Raw genomic sequence first — 17,745 nt, forward strand, 5'->3', positions numbered from 1 at the left:
ACCAAAGGGGGTCTGGTCGCACAGCACTAGATAGGTGCCCATATAAGATGGGGAGAGCACATCCACGACCCAGACAAGCACTGCTGCTGAAATTCTCCAATCAAAGGTGCAGGGAAGCACATCCACCTGAAGTGGAGTACCCACAGGGACGCCCATCTCAGAGAACTTCAGTTACTGCACAGGACAAGTAACCTTCTCATGTGTTCCCCAGCAAGAGAATGACTGGGATGTGTTGCTCCTTTATTTGTTGTTGGCATATCGGAGTGTACCCCAAAATCTACAGTGTTTGCCTCCTCTGATCTGCTTTACGGGAGACAGGTGTGGGGACCGTTAGACTCCCTGTTAACATAGTTGCACAAATCCACAGGGACCAATTTGAGACTGTTACTCTGGAGTCTAACTATACAGGAGTGAGACATGGAAATAGTCCATATCAATGGTAAAGAAAATGTAGTGGCATATGCCTTATCAAAAATAGGGGAACAGTGAGGTGTATATCAGGAGTGTAGGTGATATCTCTTCCTACACCATTTTTGCATTGAGGGCATGACACTGGCAGACCAGGTGCCAGTTCATGCCAAGGTCCCCATGTCTCAAGTGAATACTGAGAGATACATACCTGGAATCAGTCTGGCTCACCAGTGTGTTAGAATTATTAAAATAAGTATCAGGATTATATAAGAATGTGTTTAGACTTTATTGAATGCTTGTGAGTTGCTGCATGCATCAATCTCAATTATAATATCTGTACTCCATATTGTAAGGCGTAGCCTTTGATTCTATTTAAAGTGAATTTTGTAATGTGGTATTACACCACTATGGGTTCAGCTCTGGTGGCTACAGTTTCAAGCTTAACAGAGTGCAAGTCACCTCTGCTACTCGTTTTAGCGTTAGAGTCTCTAGGAACACAAAGACCAAGGGTGTGACCACACATATTCACAAGTACAAGGTCTAGTCTGTTTAATAAAACTTCTAAAAGTTACAATTAAGGTTATGATTACCCAAGCATATAAAAATTTTATACAGACCTATGCACGTTACAAATATAGTTATACTCACACCCTTAACAATAGTGCTAGTGTCTGATGGCTCTCTCATGGCTTGATCATCAGTAGAGGGATGGTTTCTGCTGGAGTCTCCCATAGGAAGCTCAAATTTCCCATTCTGGGCATCCCCTTTTTATAATGTGATTCTGTCTATACCTACATTCTGCATGTGTCCATAAAAGTGTCAGAGCTTTTTTCTCTTATTGGTCTGTGTCCCCTGGAAACTTAAGGGACCACAGTTTTCTATAGGCTGTGTAAACTCACTTTATGCTCATTAGCATTGACATACAACCTGTATCCTGTGGTTAAGACATGTCTGAGAGAGTTGTGCCTTTACAGTATTTTTATGATCTAATATTAATCTTCTGGGTAATTTTGAGCAATATTACCACTTGTTACCTCTCTTCCCATAATCTTGGGTATCAGGTTATTTTCTAGTCCCTTATGTCCTCATTTCTTGTCTCCAAGGCCTAAAATAGCTAAAAAGTCTTGCAGGCCTCAGCCTACAGGTTCTTGCGTTTCAAATTGTCTTACTTATATCTACTACATGGTTCCTCTAAATACTGATCAATCTTATAGTTTTATAATCCTACAAATTATCTCTAACATACAGTGAATATGGTAACATGTTGATCAATCATATCACACACTAAATGGACTATAATCATTGGCTACTAAGGTAATATTTACATATTTGTATTGTAAGCACTCTGTGACTGTTTAAATCACCAGACAGGAGATCGACATTAACTAGTGTAAAGTGTTGGTCTCCAACAGAAAGCGTTATGTCATGGCAAGTGAGGAAGGCCCTTCGAACCAAGATAGACTATCCTTGAACATTAAAGAGAATAATACTGTGTTGTTCTGCTCTTATTCCCCCTCCCCATGAAATGAGTCATGCAAGTGAATTCCTCCTATCAGCTGAATTTGCAGCTCAGAGCACAAGGGGACGGGGATAAGGGAATAAAACCCCCTAACAATATGGACCTGTATCTTTATGCTGATTGAACTCTGATGGGCAAGGATTACTATGCATAAGCAAAAGATCCCTCTTGTTTAGCCTGGGTTAGCCTTAAAGGATGTATAGAGCTTGCTTATCATAGAAGATTCTATGACTTGGAAAATGTAAGATAGTAACTCATTTGTGTACATATGTTAAACTGTTTTAACCTTGTAAATAACTTACTTCCTTTTCCTATTAATACATCCGTGTATAGGATTGGATACAAGTTGTTGTCTTTGGTGCAAGATCTAACGTGCAGTTTGTGATGCTGACAGACCAGGTGCCAGCTTAGCCAAAGCCCCAGGCCTCATTGAACATTTACAAATGCATAGCTGGCAGCCAGGCAAATTCACTTGTGTATTAATATAGATCAAAGTGATATTTAAATATAAAATTTATTTTGTTTAAACTTCATGAAAACTAATGAAATGTTACATGCACTGTTTTTTCATTTTTCTGTATCCTGTTATAAAGTAATAGCAAACATTTACATCATATGTACCCCTATAATTAAATAAATCAAATGAGAAATAAGCCTAATTAAGAAGTATTAATTTTTATGCATTTGAAGGCAGGTGGTCATTGTGTGTGTCATCTCCGAGCATATTTTTCTGAATTACTAAAGCCACCCCAATTTCTTGTCTCCCTCTGATAATAAGACAGAGCTACATTTTTAAAAGAAACGGGCAGTCAGTTTTATCATGATGTAGGGGAGATGGCGTGAGGCTGGCAATGTGTTAACATCTAATATCTATTTTAATAATGCTAGGTTAATAAGAATGTGTTTTAGTGTTTTATAAAATGCTTGTAGGATGTTGCATGTATTGTTCTCGCTCAACTATATTTCATGTTATATTGTATCAGCAAACATTTTCATTGTATATAACCTTGTAACTAAGTAACCCATCAAACAAGAAAGAAGCCTTGTATAATGCAAATAACTATCTCTTACAAGATGATGGTAAATCCTGTTCATTAAATGCAAATGAGCCATTATATGAGATCAAGGATCAAAGATATTAAGTGCATTCCTTCCCCACAGCCTTAACCCCATGAAGAAGAGATGTGTGGGAACTGTTGATGTCAACTTGGTTTCTGAGAGAAGAAGCTATAATATGGACACAAGAAAAATTCTTAATCTCTGGACTGTTTGGACTCTAATGGCAGAAAAACTAAACGAGAAGACAGAGATCCCTACATTTACTCTGGGTAGCCCTAACAACTTTTGGGAAACTGGCAGATTACTACATCTCTGCTACCTTTTGAAATTATAGACTAATTTACCTGTTCATATATTTTTAACCTCTCATTCCTTTTTCTTAACTAATAAATCTTTAGTTAGTTTAGTAGAGAATTGACTACTAAAGTTTGTCTTTGGTGTGAGATCTAGGATGCAAATCAGTCTGGGCGAGTGACTGTTCTCTTGGGTGTAACCTGAATGTTTTGTGATTTTGGGTGCAAATGACCATTTATCACATAGTCCAGCTTGCCTGGGTGGCAAAATAGACTGATTATTTAAGGAGAGAGTCTGTGACTGCATTATAAATCTAGTGTAGTACTTAGGGAGTTCACATTTGTTACTGGGTTGGTGAAATCGAATTATAGAACATACCACCAGCTAGGGTATCTGTCCTGCTTTTTGAGTCTGCCCTGAGGGAGACACTCATGGCTGTGAGTCACTCCAGATAGTGAGTGAGATGGTTTTATAGGGATCCTCTATAGTGAGGAAAATGGGAGTAAGTAGTGAGAGCTGTAACAAACTTAATGATACCCATGTGTACTAGACTTGCTTCAACTGATTTAATTACCAATACCCTGTTCTGGAAAAAATTAAAGATCAGTATTGACTAATCAGACCTTGTTGATGTTGAAAATGTTCAAATGTGAAACAGTGGTATATGCTATAAAACATATATTTATTCCATATGAGTTAACAGTTTTAGTGTCTTAAGCTTGACTTTTCCCCAAGAGGTTTCTTTCTTTGAGTAATCATTTGGGTATCAAAATGACAGAGATTTAAAGGAAATTAGCAATTTTATTGTTTGGGAAAGTTAACCAATAAATTTTAATTAAAATGCTCTACTTTCATCTTTTCATACTTCTGGAATATGTATCTGAAAATGAATTTAATAATACTGTCTCAAAAAGCAGCACCAAGTTTTCATTATTTTACATGCTGAAAACATGGAGATCTAACGGTTGCATGTTCACTCCATATTTAGAAGCCCGTGCAAGAGAAGAGGAAGCCCAGAAAGAAAAAGAACTAAGAAGCCAACATGATGATGTTCTTTCAGCAGCTTCAGGCTCAAGTGTGATGGGAGCTTGCTCCGCATTAACTTGCAGGTACCTAGATATAGTGGAAGTATCATACCATCTTACAACTGTTTTGTCTGAAGGGCTGTCTGAACTCTTGAGAGGAGGACAGGGACCACTGAACTTGTGTCCCCAAAACTATGTAAATGGACGTTTTTCACTGTAATTTGCAATTATTAATCTACACTTTCTTAATATGGTCTGTCAATTTACAATTGTTTTATGGCTTATAAACACATTGAAGGGCTGTATGCTATTTTGACTGATTGCCATCTTCTCACTGTTAAGGCTTTGTGCACTTGTTTTCTTTATACATTTGATTCTGCCAATATTTTGTACTTAAAAAAAGTCAAGTAAAAGTCAGTGGACACTGGGTCAAATAAATCATAACTGACAAATCAAGGAACAAATAGGTGCTGTTGCCGCCTAAAATTGGATAAAACACATTTGTCCATGTAGACTGGAAAACAAATCAAAATATGTATGTAGCCGCTACATGCATGCTACATATAATTATAAAAATATGTAGTTTTGTAACAATTGCCTTATAGTGCTCACTATAGTTTGGCATGAAAACAAATTTCTATTATAAAATAGTTCTCTCCTGTTGCTATGTGGAAAACCTCACATGAACAGTGGCTAGTGATTTAAGTACCTGACTATACACAAAGTACTGTCAAATGCACAACATAAACTGAAAAAAAATATAAATATTTTCTCTACACTTTTACCATACTAAAATGCTAATCTTCAGTATTGATACCTTGTTAATGGAAGGCCGAGAGTTACAATTAAACTTGCTGTGACTGATATTAGGTCTGAGACTTGCACAGTGTGTGTGAGAGGGAGGTTTAAATGTAAGGGGTAAAGTAGGATGTGAGAGAACACAGAATAATAGAAAATTCTCAAAACACATTTCTTTTGGATAAGGGGTTTGAGGAAGAATAGATTGGCTGTGCACGTTGGAAAGTGGGAGAAGGCAAGGGACCCTACTCAGCAATCTGATTCATGCAGGTGGACTCTTGTAACTAGAGGGAGTTCCAGTGTTGTTAATGGGCTCTGGGATTGCCGGTTTGGGAGCAACGGGAAGAGAGGACATGACGTAAGAGTCTGATAGAAAAAGTCTGAGCTGTAGTCTGATTCCAGAGTTACACATTACCCTGAAAGTTATGATAAGGTGTTTGAACTTGATGCTGAAAGAGACAGGAAGCTGAGAAGAGAATGTGTCATTGTGCCCAGTGTTAATCTGGAGGGACAGTACATAATAGTGAGAGGCTAGTTAAGGCCCATAATTCAGACCTTTGTACTCTCTTCTGAGACTACCAAAATTGCACCAAATACAGCAGTCTTTGTGATGCTTGTCATTAAGGAACTGATCCAAGGTTACCAACTTGTTCCGTTAGCCATCAGATAGTAACTTTTCCCCTCAATATTTAGTCTTTTTGTATTTCAAGTACATTGAGTCATCTAGCCCCACCCCATACTAAAATTAACCTAAGTTCTTGACAGTTTTATGTATATAATACACAAACACATTACTCCTGGGGGAATTCTGCACCACTGCGCATGTGCAGAATTTATATCCCCCACATATTTCTTTGCTTCCCCGCAGAAAAATGACTTTCTGATGGGGTAGCAAAAGGAAGCCACAAGAGCGGTCATGAGACCCTCCCCAGCAGGATGTTTCAGATGCCCAGGTCAGCTGGCAGAGAGGTAAATCACTATGGGGCAGAGAGGCGGGACTGGAGAAGACCCAGCTGGTGGCTCCTAACCTGTGCCGGGCTCAGCTGCTAGCCCCGGCTGGGCTGGGGAGGATGGGACTTCCTCTTCCCTTTCACAGCATCTGGGGCTGTGTCAGACCCACCCCATATTTCTCCCCTGACTGTAGGAAGCTCCGCAGACTCCCCCTTTCTCCCCAAGCTTCCTGCACCCATCACTTCTCAGCTACAGGGGAAGGGATCACTGTACCGGGAGCTGCTTCCCCATCCACCAAACCCCCGTGCATACAGATCCCCTCATATCCAGACCCTCCCGCTTAGGCTAACCACCCCCTTGCACCAAGAACCCCTCCTCCCCGATGAGCTCAAATCCCCCTGCACCTGGACTACCCCGACAAGCCACCTGTACCTGGATTCCCACCCCACTGAGCCCCAACCAGCTGTACCTGGATTCCCACCCCATTGAGCCCCACTCCCCCAGCATCTGGAAGCCCCCACTGAGCCTCCCACACCAAGACCCCCTGCTGAGCTATACCCCCCCCCCACACACTGATCCTCCATGCTGAGCCCCAACCACCTTCACTCCCCTGCAGAGTCCCATTACCATTGCACCCAGAACCCCCCCCCCCCACAAGCCCCTTGTTAGGGGGCTTATTCCTTCACCCACTTACTTCCCTGGTTCTTCTCGCATGAACAGAGAGCAACAATACCCGAAGTCCAAAGGTGCAAACAATTCGATGTTTATTGGGGTGAACTTCCAGCAAGCATGATTCCAGTTTTCTTCCTTAGTATCCTCCTTCCCAGCTCTGACACCACAGAGCCTTACACCTGTGTCCCTGTTCCCGTTTCTCCCTTTAACCAAACAGGATTCCAGTTTCCTTACTCCCATTCCCTGTTCCCATTTCCCCCTTTAGCAAAACATGGTTCCAATTTCCTTACCCTCATTCCCTGTTCCCATTTCCCCCTTTAGCAAAACATGGTTCCAATTTCTCCACCCCCATACCCTGTTCCCATCTCTCCCTCACACACACCCACCCACGCCCACTCACTTCCTCATTGACTACAGATTATATAGTAAAACTTGAGTTCTGCTTAGCTATACCTTAACCAATCATTTTCCTGAAATTTAACTAACCAATCCTAACATATTGTAACATGATTATGTAACCAATTATATCCCACCACCTTAATTAGTTTACACCCAGCAAAATTAATTATACAGCAGACAGGAACAATCACAGAACCAGACAGAGATTATACAGACAAACAATAGCAAAGTGGGAACTATAATGACAAAATAATACAGAAGTGAGGGTTTCACATCCCAGTATTGATAAGTGAGTTCTTGCCAGACAGGATGCTGTTTCCTTTTACATTTTCTAGGCACTTCCCTTTCTCTGGAGGTGATAGGAATTATCAGGACAGGATTGTATTCCTAACAGCCCAATAGCACCTTCTTTCAATGTGACTAGTTTGGAATGTGAGGATGTGACCTGTCGCTTCCTAGCTTATGGCTGCCTCTGCTGCTTAGCCAAAGGCCTTAGCCTAAGAACAGGGCCTCAAACTGTCACAGTAAGAGAAGGCCCTTACACCAGCAGACAGTGATTTTGATTCTTTCATACCTCTAGAACTAGCCAAGTGATAAGAATACCCCTAAATTCTTAAAGTACAGGCCTTTGCAGACAGGCCTGAATATCTATATCCTAACACCCCTATTCACCAGATCCCCCCTGCACCCAGATCCCCCACTGAACCACCCACACCCAGATTGCCCCACACCTGGATCCCCCCACCCTAAGTCCCTCCACACTTGGATCCTGCCTTCCTGAGCCTGCCTGCCTGCCAACACCTGGTGCACCTGGCACAGAGAGGCAGGGCTCTGGAGTGTTTCTGGGGCAAGCCCTGTCCTTGTGCTGTGTCAGGGTTGGGTGCAGCCTAATTGCTGAGTCCATGTCCCAGGGGGGAGCTGCACAGTGATCTCCCACCTCTGTGCAGCCAGTAGCCTGGGTTCCCCAATGCCATGCTGGAACCTCCACATTTATTTGACAAATAAAATTTGCACAGTTTTAAAATATTGCACACATAATTTTTAATATTTTGGCACGGAAGCTCTCAGGAATGTGTGTATGTATGTATTGTGACAGAGCACTGTCCTTGTCTCTGTAGGTCCCACGTTTCCTGGTGGATTTTGCTAGCCTCAGAGGCTCACTGTGACCCTCCACGTAACCCTTCTCTCTCTAGAGGCAAAGGTCACAGCCTACTGAGCCATTTTCATCATAAGCCAGCAAGGGAGGTGAGGAGAGGCTACTTTTCCTTACACAGTCTCTGTTGTCTCCCACTCTCACTGATTAATTCGGGGGGGGGAAATGGAGGAGCCCACACCCACCCTCTACTCCAGGCTCCAGCCTAGGGACCCTAATAGTATTAGCTATGGTAGCTGATCTTTTGGAAACAGGACACATACAATTCCCTGGGCCACTTCCCCACAGCAGCCCCCCACTTCCTCAGTACCTCCTTCACCCTTACCTCAGGGCGTCCTTCCTTCTGCCTGTTTTGGTTTGTACTGCTCAGTTTATCCAACAGCACGGCTTCCTCTTACAGCTCCTGACTGACACACCCACCCACCCACCTGACTGGGAGGCTTTTAACTAGTTTCAGCCAGCCCCTGATTGGCTTCAGGTGTCCCAATCAACCTAGTTGTCTTCCCTGCCTTCTGGAAAGATCTTAATTGGCCCCAGGTGTCTTAATTGACGTGGAGCAGCTGCCACTTACTTATCTTGGTAACAGGGATTTGTTTAGCCTGTGGCTAATATATCTGTCTCCCACTACTTTACTGTAGCCATCTGGCCTTGCCCCATCACAGTTTTTGTGTGTGTGTGTGTGTGTGTGTGTGTGTGTGTGTGTAAAGAGAGAGAAACGAGACAGCTACAGTATGTTGATTCCTAAATTAGCTATATGAGGAGAAGGTTCTAATTGTTATGCTGTTGGTATATTCATCTGCATGCTTTAAGAATTTTGATTATTGTAAGGAGAACACACCTGCTAACATCTAGAAAGCAAAAACCAGTAGATTGTAAATTTACACTAATACATAATAGAGGGGGATGGAGACATGGAAGGGAAGAGAGTCTTCCAGCATTTTATTACAGCTCTCCATTCTTCTCACTCCTCGCATCCCCTCATCTTTTAGGAGTGAAGGGGCAGCAGAAGATTTTATTCCTTCTATCTCTCCTACGCTTGCAGGGCAGGATCTCCTCTTTACTCTCTTTCAACATTTTGAAAATAGGGATCTACAATGTACTCTTGATTCTATGTTGGACAAATTGTAAATGTGAAGCAAAGCAAACAATTAGGGTTATAAATTCTTTGAGTCACAGATCATGTCACTGATTTGTTGCATTTCAGCATGTTGTCAGTGCTGACAAATTATAAATACATTGTGGGTTTGTTCAGATGTATAGAAATTTTGGATTATAATTACAGGGAACATGGTCATACTTGTTAGATAGGCATATCCTGATCATCTAGGACTTTGCATGTCCCTCATTGCTTCAGTGTCTGAGTATTCGCTGTCTTCCTTATTGGGTGGATGGTAGTTGTTCAGTGTAAAGAACTAAACTTGACAGGCTATACACAAGACACTTGTGTTGTAATATTTCCTGCTTAGTGTGCCATTCTTAACTGGAAGATGTGTTTGAAGATCTGGGAATTCATCTAAGAGTTGAGAAATTTAGATTTGTACTCAGAATAGTGCAGATTAGAACATCTTTCTTAAATCTGACTTTAAAATAACGTGTATATGTTTAATTCTTGTTCTAAAAGTCTGACTTGAACTTTCCAATCACATTGAGTAATCTTTTATTTGTGTTTACTGATAAAATCAGGGCTGTCAAGCGATTAAAAAAATTAAGCACGATTAATCACACAATTAAAAAAATTAATTGCGATTAATCGCACTGTTTAAACAATAATAGAATACCATTTATTTAACAAGTTTTGGATGTTCTCTACGTTTTCAAATATATTGATTTCACTTACAACACAGAATACAAAGTGCTCAGCGCTCACATAATATTTATTTTTGATTAAAATATTTGCACTGTGAAAGAGAAACAAAAGAAATAGTATTTTCAATTCACCTAATACAAGTACTGTAGTGCAATCTCTTTATCATGAAAGTTGAACTTACAAATATAGAATTATGTACAAAAAAGAACTGCATTCAAAAATAAAACAATGTAAAACTTCTGCTCCTACAAGTCCACTCAGTCCGACTTCTTGTTCAGCCAATCGCTAAGAGAAACAAGTTTGTTTACATTTACAGGAGCTAATGCTACCCACTTCTTGTTTATGATATCACCAGAAAGTTAAAACAGGCATTTGCGTGGCACTATTGTAGCTGGCATTGCAAGGTATTTATGTGCCAGATGCAATAAAGATTTATATGTCCCTTCATTCTTCAACCACCATTCGAGAGGACATGCTGATAACGGGTTCTGCTCGATAACCATCTGGAGCAGTGCGGACAGACGCATGTTCATTTTCATTATTGGAGTCAGTCAGCTGCTACCAGTAGAAGGTTGATTTTCTTTTTTGGTGGTTCGGGTTCTGTAGTTTCCGCATCAGAGTATTGCTTTTTAAGACGTCTGAAAGCATGTGCTACCCCTTGTCCCTCTCAGATTTTGAAAGGCACTTCAGATTCTTAAATCTTGGGTCGAATGATGTAGCTATCTTTAGAAATCTCACACTGATACCTTCTTTGTGTTTTGTCAAATCTGCCGTGAAAGTATTCTTAAAATGAACAACATGTGCTGGTCATCGTCGGAAACTGCTATAACATGAAATATATGACAGAATGCAGGCAGGAGACATACAATTCTCTCCCAAGGAGTTTAGTCACAAATTTAATTAATGCATTATTTTTTTAACGAGCATCATCAGATTGGAAGCATATCCCCTAGAATGGTGGCCGAAGCATGAAGGAGCATATGAATGTTTAGCATATCTTGCACGTAAAGACCTTGCAATGCTGGCTACAAAATTTGCCATGCGAATACCTGTTCTCACTTTCAGGTGACATTGTAAACAAGAAATGGGCAGCATTATATCCTGTAAATGTAAACAAACTTATTTGTCTTAACAGTTGGCTGAACAAGAAGTAGGAATGAGTGGACTTGTAGGTTCTAAAGTTTTACATTGTTTTGTTTCTGGGTGCAGTTATGTAACAAAAAAATCTACATTTGTAAGTTGCACTTTCATGATAAAGAGATTGCGCTACAGTACTTGTGTGAAGTGAACTGAAAAATACTATTTCTTGTTTGCCAGTTTTACAGTGCAAATATTTGTAATAAAAATAACAATATAAAGTGAGCATTGTCTGCTTTGTATACTGTGTTGTAATTGAAATCAATATATTTGAAAATGTAGAAAAACATCCAAAATAGTTAATAAATTTCAATTGGTATTCTATTGTTTAACAGTGCAATTAAAATTTTGATTAATCATGATTAAATTTTTTTATCACAATTAATTTTTTTGAGTTAATTGAATGAGTTAACTGTTTTTGTTCAGAACAGACCTGTTGTTAAATTATAAGCTTTCTAGGGCACAGGCTGTCTCTTCTGATGTTTGTATATTACCTAACATACAATGGGACCTTGAACTTGATAGGGACCTCTGATTTTTTTTTTTAAGCACTTTATCTGTATTGGGAGTATTAATTTTACAAGTAATAAAATTTTTTACGCACAACACTTAATTTATTTTATTGTTTTTGCAATGGTATAACTGCTGTTAGCACAACTGTGAAGTGGGTAACTGCTTTTGTAGAGCCAGCAGAGGGAGCACAAGAGCATTTATTTTTAGTAGCTTCTATGTGACCAGTAATAGTGGTAAAGTTTTACTTTTCAAAAATGTCTTTGTGATTAAATTATGTGTGTTTGCACAATTCCTGTGGACTTCAATGGATGTTCCCTGTGTGAAATGGTAATAGCACAGGGATCGGCAGCCTTTGGCACGCAGCCCATCAAGGAAATCCACTGACAGGCCGGGATGGCTTGTTTACCTGCAGCGTCAGCAGGTTTGGCCGATCGCAGCTACCACTGGCCTCTGTTCACCGTCCCCAGCCAATGGGGGATGTGGGAAGCAGCATGGGCCAAGGGATGTGCTTGCTGCTGCTGCTTCCTGCAGCCCCCATTGGCGGGGGACGGCGAACCCGCAGCCAGTGGGAGCTGTGATGGGCCGAACCTGCAGATGCCGCAGGTAAACAAACCATCCCGGACCACCAGCGGCTTTCCCTTACAGGCCACTTGCCAAAGGTTGCCAATCCCTGTAATAGCACATGATCTTTACACTCCAGAGGCTATACTAGGAGATTACAGTGGAGATTGAGTATTTGGTCTAAAGTGCATGATCTCCTCTGCTTTAAGTTTTAAGGGTTGTAAAGCTTATACTGTATTTTGCATTTTCTCTGCCTTATTCTCTATTGCTTCTCCCTTGTGTAGTCACTTTACACCTGTGCACAGTGAGTCTGAAACATTACCATTTTGATTTACTGCTGCTTTACACAGGTGTAAAATGCCTGCACAAGGTGCCAGGTACTGGAGAATCAGGCCCTAAAGTGATATATAATTAAGTACTGCTGTGACTGTGGACATTGAAAGCATATTAATATACCACCATTAATTAAAAAAAGAAAAATTAACTTTTTCTATTCTCCCGTGCAGTGATCCCTTGGTTGGCTGCTTTAGCACAGATTTCACCATACCTACCTACTACCTACCTACTTCACAATGGCATTCTGTTCTCCCTAGATTCTTTCATTGTGCCTGTCACTACAGTATCTATTTTTTTTTTTTTTTTTGTGTGTGTGTAAGTTTTGTAAATTGCTGTGAAGATTGTGGTGGACCTGTCTCTGCTCCCATTGAAGATAGTAGGAGTTTTGCCATTGACTTCAATGAGAGCAAAGTTAGGCCAATGCGGAGTGCTTCTGAAAACCACTCTAGAAATGCTGCATGTTACTTAAATAACTGTTTTTGCAATTCTTCCATACAGAGAGGCAGAAAGTAGTGACAGTGAAGATGGTTCAAATGAAGAATTAATTGGTCCTCCTTTGCCATGCCAAACTTCCATTCAAGGACCAGCAGAGGATACTGATGATGATGAATTTATTGGGCCACCACTTCCACCAGGGTATAAAGACAGTGATGATGATGATGACGACATGCAAGAGGAAGATAATGTAAGTATTGTTTCTTTCCTAAATAAGGTATATATGTTTCAATATGCTGTGCAGATCTTCACATGTAACTAACTATTCTTTCTGTATAACTTAAATCAGTGGTTCTCAACCATGGGTACATGTAGCCTTGGGGGTACGCAGCAGTCTTCCAGGGGGTACATCAACTCATCTAGATATTTGCCTAGTTTTACAACAGCACTAGCAAAGCACTAAAAACGCACTAGCAAAGTCAGTACAAACTAAAATTTCATATAGACAAAATGAGAAAGTAAGCAATTTTTCAGTAATAGTGTGCTGTGAAACTTTTGTATTCTTATGTCTGATTTTGTTAGCAAGTAGTTTTTAAGTGAGGTGAAACTTGGGGTACACAAGACAAATCAGACTCCTGAAAGGGGTATAGTAGTCTGGAAAGGTTGAGAGCCACTGGCTTAAATGGTGCTGCTGCTGTTTGTAGGTCCAAGATTTTTTGTTTTTCTAGTAGCTGTTTACCAAATCCATGTAATCTTCTTTTTCTATAGTAAAAAAAACCCTTGAATGCTTTAAACATACACACAGCAATGTCAGTATTCCAGAACAACCCAGCAGTACAATCCAGTGTGTGTGTGTAATAGATGGGGGGAAATTAACTAAGGATATGGATTTATGTTTCAGGTCTCAAAAGGGCTATCATACACTTGGCGAGAGACTTAAAAGTTATAGAAAATTGTTTGCATCCTGTTGTTAAATGTGCAGTATTGTATTGCAGAATCCCTTCCACTCAACACTCTTTTTTGATAGATTTTTAATATCTCCCTCTCCCCAACCATGGCACAAAATAGTTTTCGGCTTTTTGAAGACGTATCTCCTTTAATGTCATTATTGTAAAGAAACAAACTAGGACGCTATTGCAGGAAAAAATTAGTTTCATATGCTAAGTTCAGTGGTTTTATTTCTAGTTGTTTCCATAATGTAAATGTGATTAGTAACACACGAAAAGCAACTAGTAACTGCAAAATCACTTCTCAATCTATCTATCTTTAGTATTGTTTGCTTATTGAAGCAGTGAATATAATCCTTTCCCAAATAAGAGGCCCAAATTCAGACAGAGTAAGTTTGCTAAAAATGTTTGGGGCGTAGGAAAAATACCACTGCAAATATGTCTGATTATTTTTTTCTTTAAATCCAAATAAATAACAGAACAGCTTGTTCCGGTCTGGAAGAGAATGGTAAATTCGGGATTAGAGAAAAACATAGCCTTTTTTTTGTTTGCTTTTAAATATGAAGAGACTGGATATTGCACATGTTCTGTTGACAGGGACTTATTGCTGCATAATCAATTGGGGGTTTGGTCCACCTGCTTTTTCAAATCTCCTTGAACTGGAGATTTTATGACATTTCCAATGTTCTTTGGTAGCTGCCATAACAGAAAATAGTTTCACTTGTGATGTTTTGGTTCTCTGCCTATATAAAACCTAGTTGTGCAGAAAAATGAGAAAAATAAACAAAGTGCCCTTCTCCCATAATTAAGTGGGGTTTATTTTGTTTGGTGGGGGGATTGTGTGTAGTAGTGCTGAAAGAACTTCAGCACAAGTTTTGAGTAAAAGTTGTGGATGGTTTTAATTTTATCTGAAACTGTTTGCCTTATTCCAAGTGAACCATGATATATATACAAGATCAGATCTACTGGCTGAACTACAGTCAGCCTCACCTCAGTCCCTGGAAAAATCATGGAGCAGGTCCTCAAGGAATCAATTCTGAAGCACTTAGATGAGAGGAAAGTGATCAGGAACAGTCAGCATGGATTCACCAAGGGCAAATCATGCCTGACCAACCTGATTGCCTTCTACGATGAGATAAGTGGCTCTGTGGATATGGGGAAAGTGGTGGATGTGATATATCTTGACTTTAGTAAAAGCTTTTGATACGGTCTCCCACAGTATTCTTGCCAGCAAGTTAAAAAAGTATGGATTGGCTGAATGGACTGTAAGGTGGATAAAAAGCTGACTAGATTGTCGGGCTCAAGGGGTAGTGATCAATGGCTCCATGTCTAGTTGGCAGCCGGTATCAAGCGGAGTGCCCCAAGAGTTGGTCCTGGGGCTGGTTTTGTTCAATATCTTCGTTAATGATCTGGAGGATGGTGTGGATTGCACCCTCAGCAAGTTTGCAGATGACACTAAACTGGGAGGAGAGGTAGATACGCTGGAGGGTAGGGATAGGATACAGAGGGACCTAGACAAATTGGAGGATTGGGCCAAAAGAAATCTGATGAGGTTCAACAAGGACAAGTGCAGAGTCCCGCACTTAGGACGGAAGAATCCCATGCACCTCTACAGACTAGGGACCGAATGGCTAGGCAGCAGTTCTGCAGAAAAGGACCTAGGGGTTACAGTGGACGAGAAGCTGGATATGAGTCAACAGTGTGCCCTTGTTGCCAAGAAGGCCAATGGCCTTTTGGGGTGTATAAGTAGGGACATTGCCAGCAGATCGAGGGACGTGATCGTTCCCCTCTATTCGACATTGGTGAGGCCTCATCTGGAGTACTGTGTCCAGTTTTGGGCGCCACACTACAAGAAGGATGTGGAAAAATTGGAGAACGTCCAGCAGAGGGCAACAAAAATGATTAGGGGACTGGAACACATGACTTATGAGGAGAGGCTGAGGGAACTGGGATTGTTTAGTCTGTATAAGAGAAGAATGAGGGGGGATTTGATAGCTGCTTTCAACTACCTGAAAGGGGGTTCCAAAGAGGATTGCTCTAAATCATGGCTCTCTTGGGATTGTCCCCATCCTCTTCTCCAAAAACAAACAAAACCCCAAAACAAAACTACCCCCACCCTTCCCCTAGGACAGAGCGAGAAAGCAGTTCCACACACGCAAACACTTCAGCTCTCCTGTCAGCACTTCTGGAGTTTGTAACTACTCTTAGCACTGAATAGTTGAAGCCACACATAGCAAAACAGCTAGGCTTGGGAACTCAAGTCCTGCAAGAATATCTAATCCCAGGGGAATGAAAAGTTCTGCTGCTAGAAGCTCTAAAGATTTCAGTGTACACTAAATTAAATTAAAATAGTATAAACTTTAAATCATGTTTTTATACATTGCCAACTAAAACCACATTTAAACCTCATGTCTCTCAATTTCACTAATGTACAACAGAAGAAGTTTACCTTTATAAATACTCCTTTCCTTAATTATTCCACTTCCCCCACACGTGTCTGTATCTTAGTGTCTGTCTTTCCTGTCACCCTTTTTATTTGTTTTTAACCACAACAGAGGTGTGAATAACACAAAGTATAAACCACGAGGAGCCCTTGTGGCACCGTAGAGACTAACAAATTTATTTGGGCATATTTAGAAAAGCTGGACGTGCACAAGTCATAGAATCATAGAATCACAGAATATCAGAGTTGGAAGGGACCTCTGGAGGTCATCTAGTCCAACCCCCTGCCCAGAGCAGGACCAATCCCCAATTAAATCATCCCAGCCAGGGCTTTGTCGAACCTGACTTCAAAAACTTCTAAGGAAGGGGATTCCACCACCTTCCTAGGTAACACATTCCAGTGTTTCACCACCCTCCTAGTGAACAAGTTTTTCCTAATATCCAACCTAAATCTCCCCCACTGCAACTTGAGACCATTACTCCTTGTCCTGTCATCTGCTATCACTGAGAATAGTCTAGATCCATCCTCTTTGGATCCACCTTTCAGGTAGTTAAAAGCAGCTATCAAATCCTCCCTCATTCTTCTCTTCCGTAGACTAAACAATCCCAGTTCCCTCAGCCTCTCCTCATAAGTCATGTGCTCCAGACCCCTAATCATTTTTGTTGCCCTTCACTGGACTCTCTCCAATTTCTCCACATCCTTCTTGTAGTGTGGCGCCCAAAACTGGACACAGTACTCCAGATGAGGCCTCACCAATGTCGAATAGAGGGGAATGATCACGTCCCTCGATCTGCTGGCAATGCCCCTACTTATACACCCCAAAATGCCATTGGCCTTCTTGGCAACAAGGGCACACTGTTGACTCATATCCAGCTTCTCATCCACTGTCACCCCTAGGTCCTTCTCTGCAGAACTGTTGCCGAGCCATTCGGTCCCTAGTCTGTAGCGGTGCATGGGATTCTTCCGTCCTAAGTGCAGGACTCTGCACTTGTCCTTGTTGAACCTCATCAGATTTCTTTTGGCCCAATCCTCTAATTTGTCTAGGTCCCTCTGTATCCTATCCCTACCCTCTAGCGTATCTACCTCTCCTCCCAGTTTAGTGTCATCCGCAAACTTGCTTAGGGTGCAATCCATACCATCCTCCAGATCATTAATGAGGATATTGAACAAAACCGGCCCCAGGACCGACCCTTGGGGCACTCCGCTTGATACCGGCTGCCAACTAGACATGGAGCCATTGATCACTACCCGTTGAGCCCGACAATCTAGCCAACTTTCTACGCAC

At 41.0% G+C, this 17,745-nt stretch overlaps 1 protein-coding gene across 2 annotated transcripts in view; it reads left to right on the top strand.

The window, feature by feature from the left end:
* The window catches only part of WDR70 (WD repeat domain 70), a 265,961-nt gene that overhangs the window by 15,452 nt on the left and 232,764 nt on the right, over nt 1–17,745 (top strand). For both annotated transcript variants that reach the window (XM_074952491.1, XM_074952492.1), the window contains exons 4-5: nt 4,272–4,392; nt 13,134–13,320. In XM_074952491.1, the coding sequence (XP_074808592.1) occupies nt 4,272–4,392; nt 13,134–13,320 (308 nt within the window). The remainder of the gene's footprint in view (nt 1–4,271; nt 4,393–13,133; nt 13,321–17,745) is intronic.

Source organism: Natator depressus, chromosome 5 (assembly GCF_965152275.1).
Source record: "Natator depressus isolate rNatDep1 chromosome 5, rNatDep2.hap1, whole genome shotgun sequence".
Taxonomy (NCBI): domain Eukaryota; kingdom Metazoa; phylum Chordata; order Testudines; family Cheloniidae; genus Natator; species Natator depressus.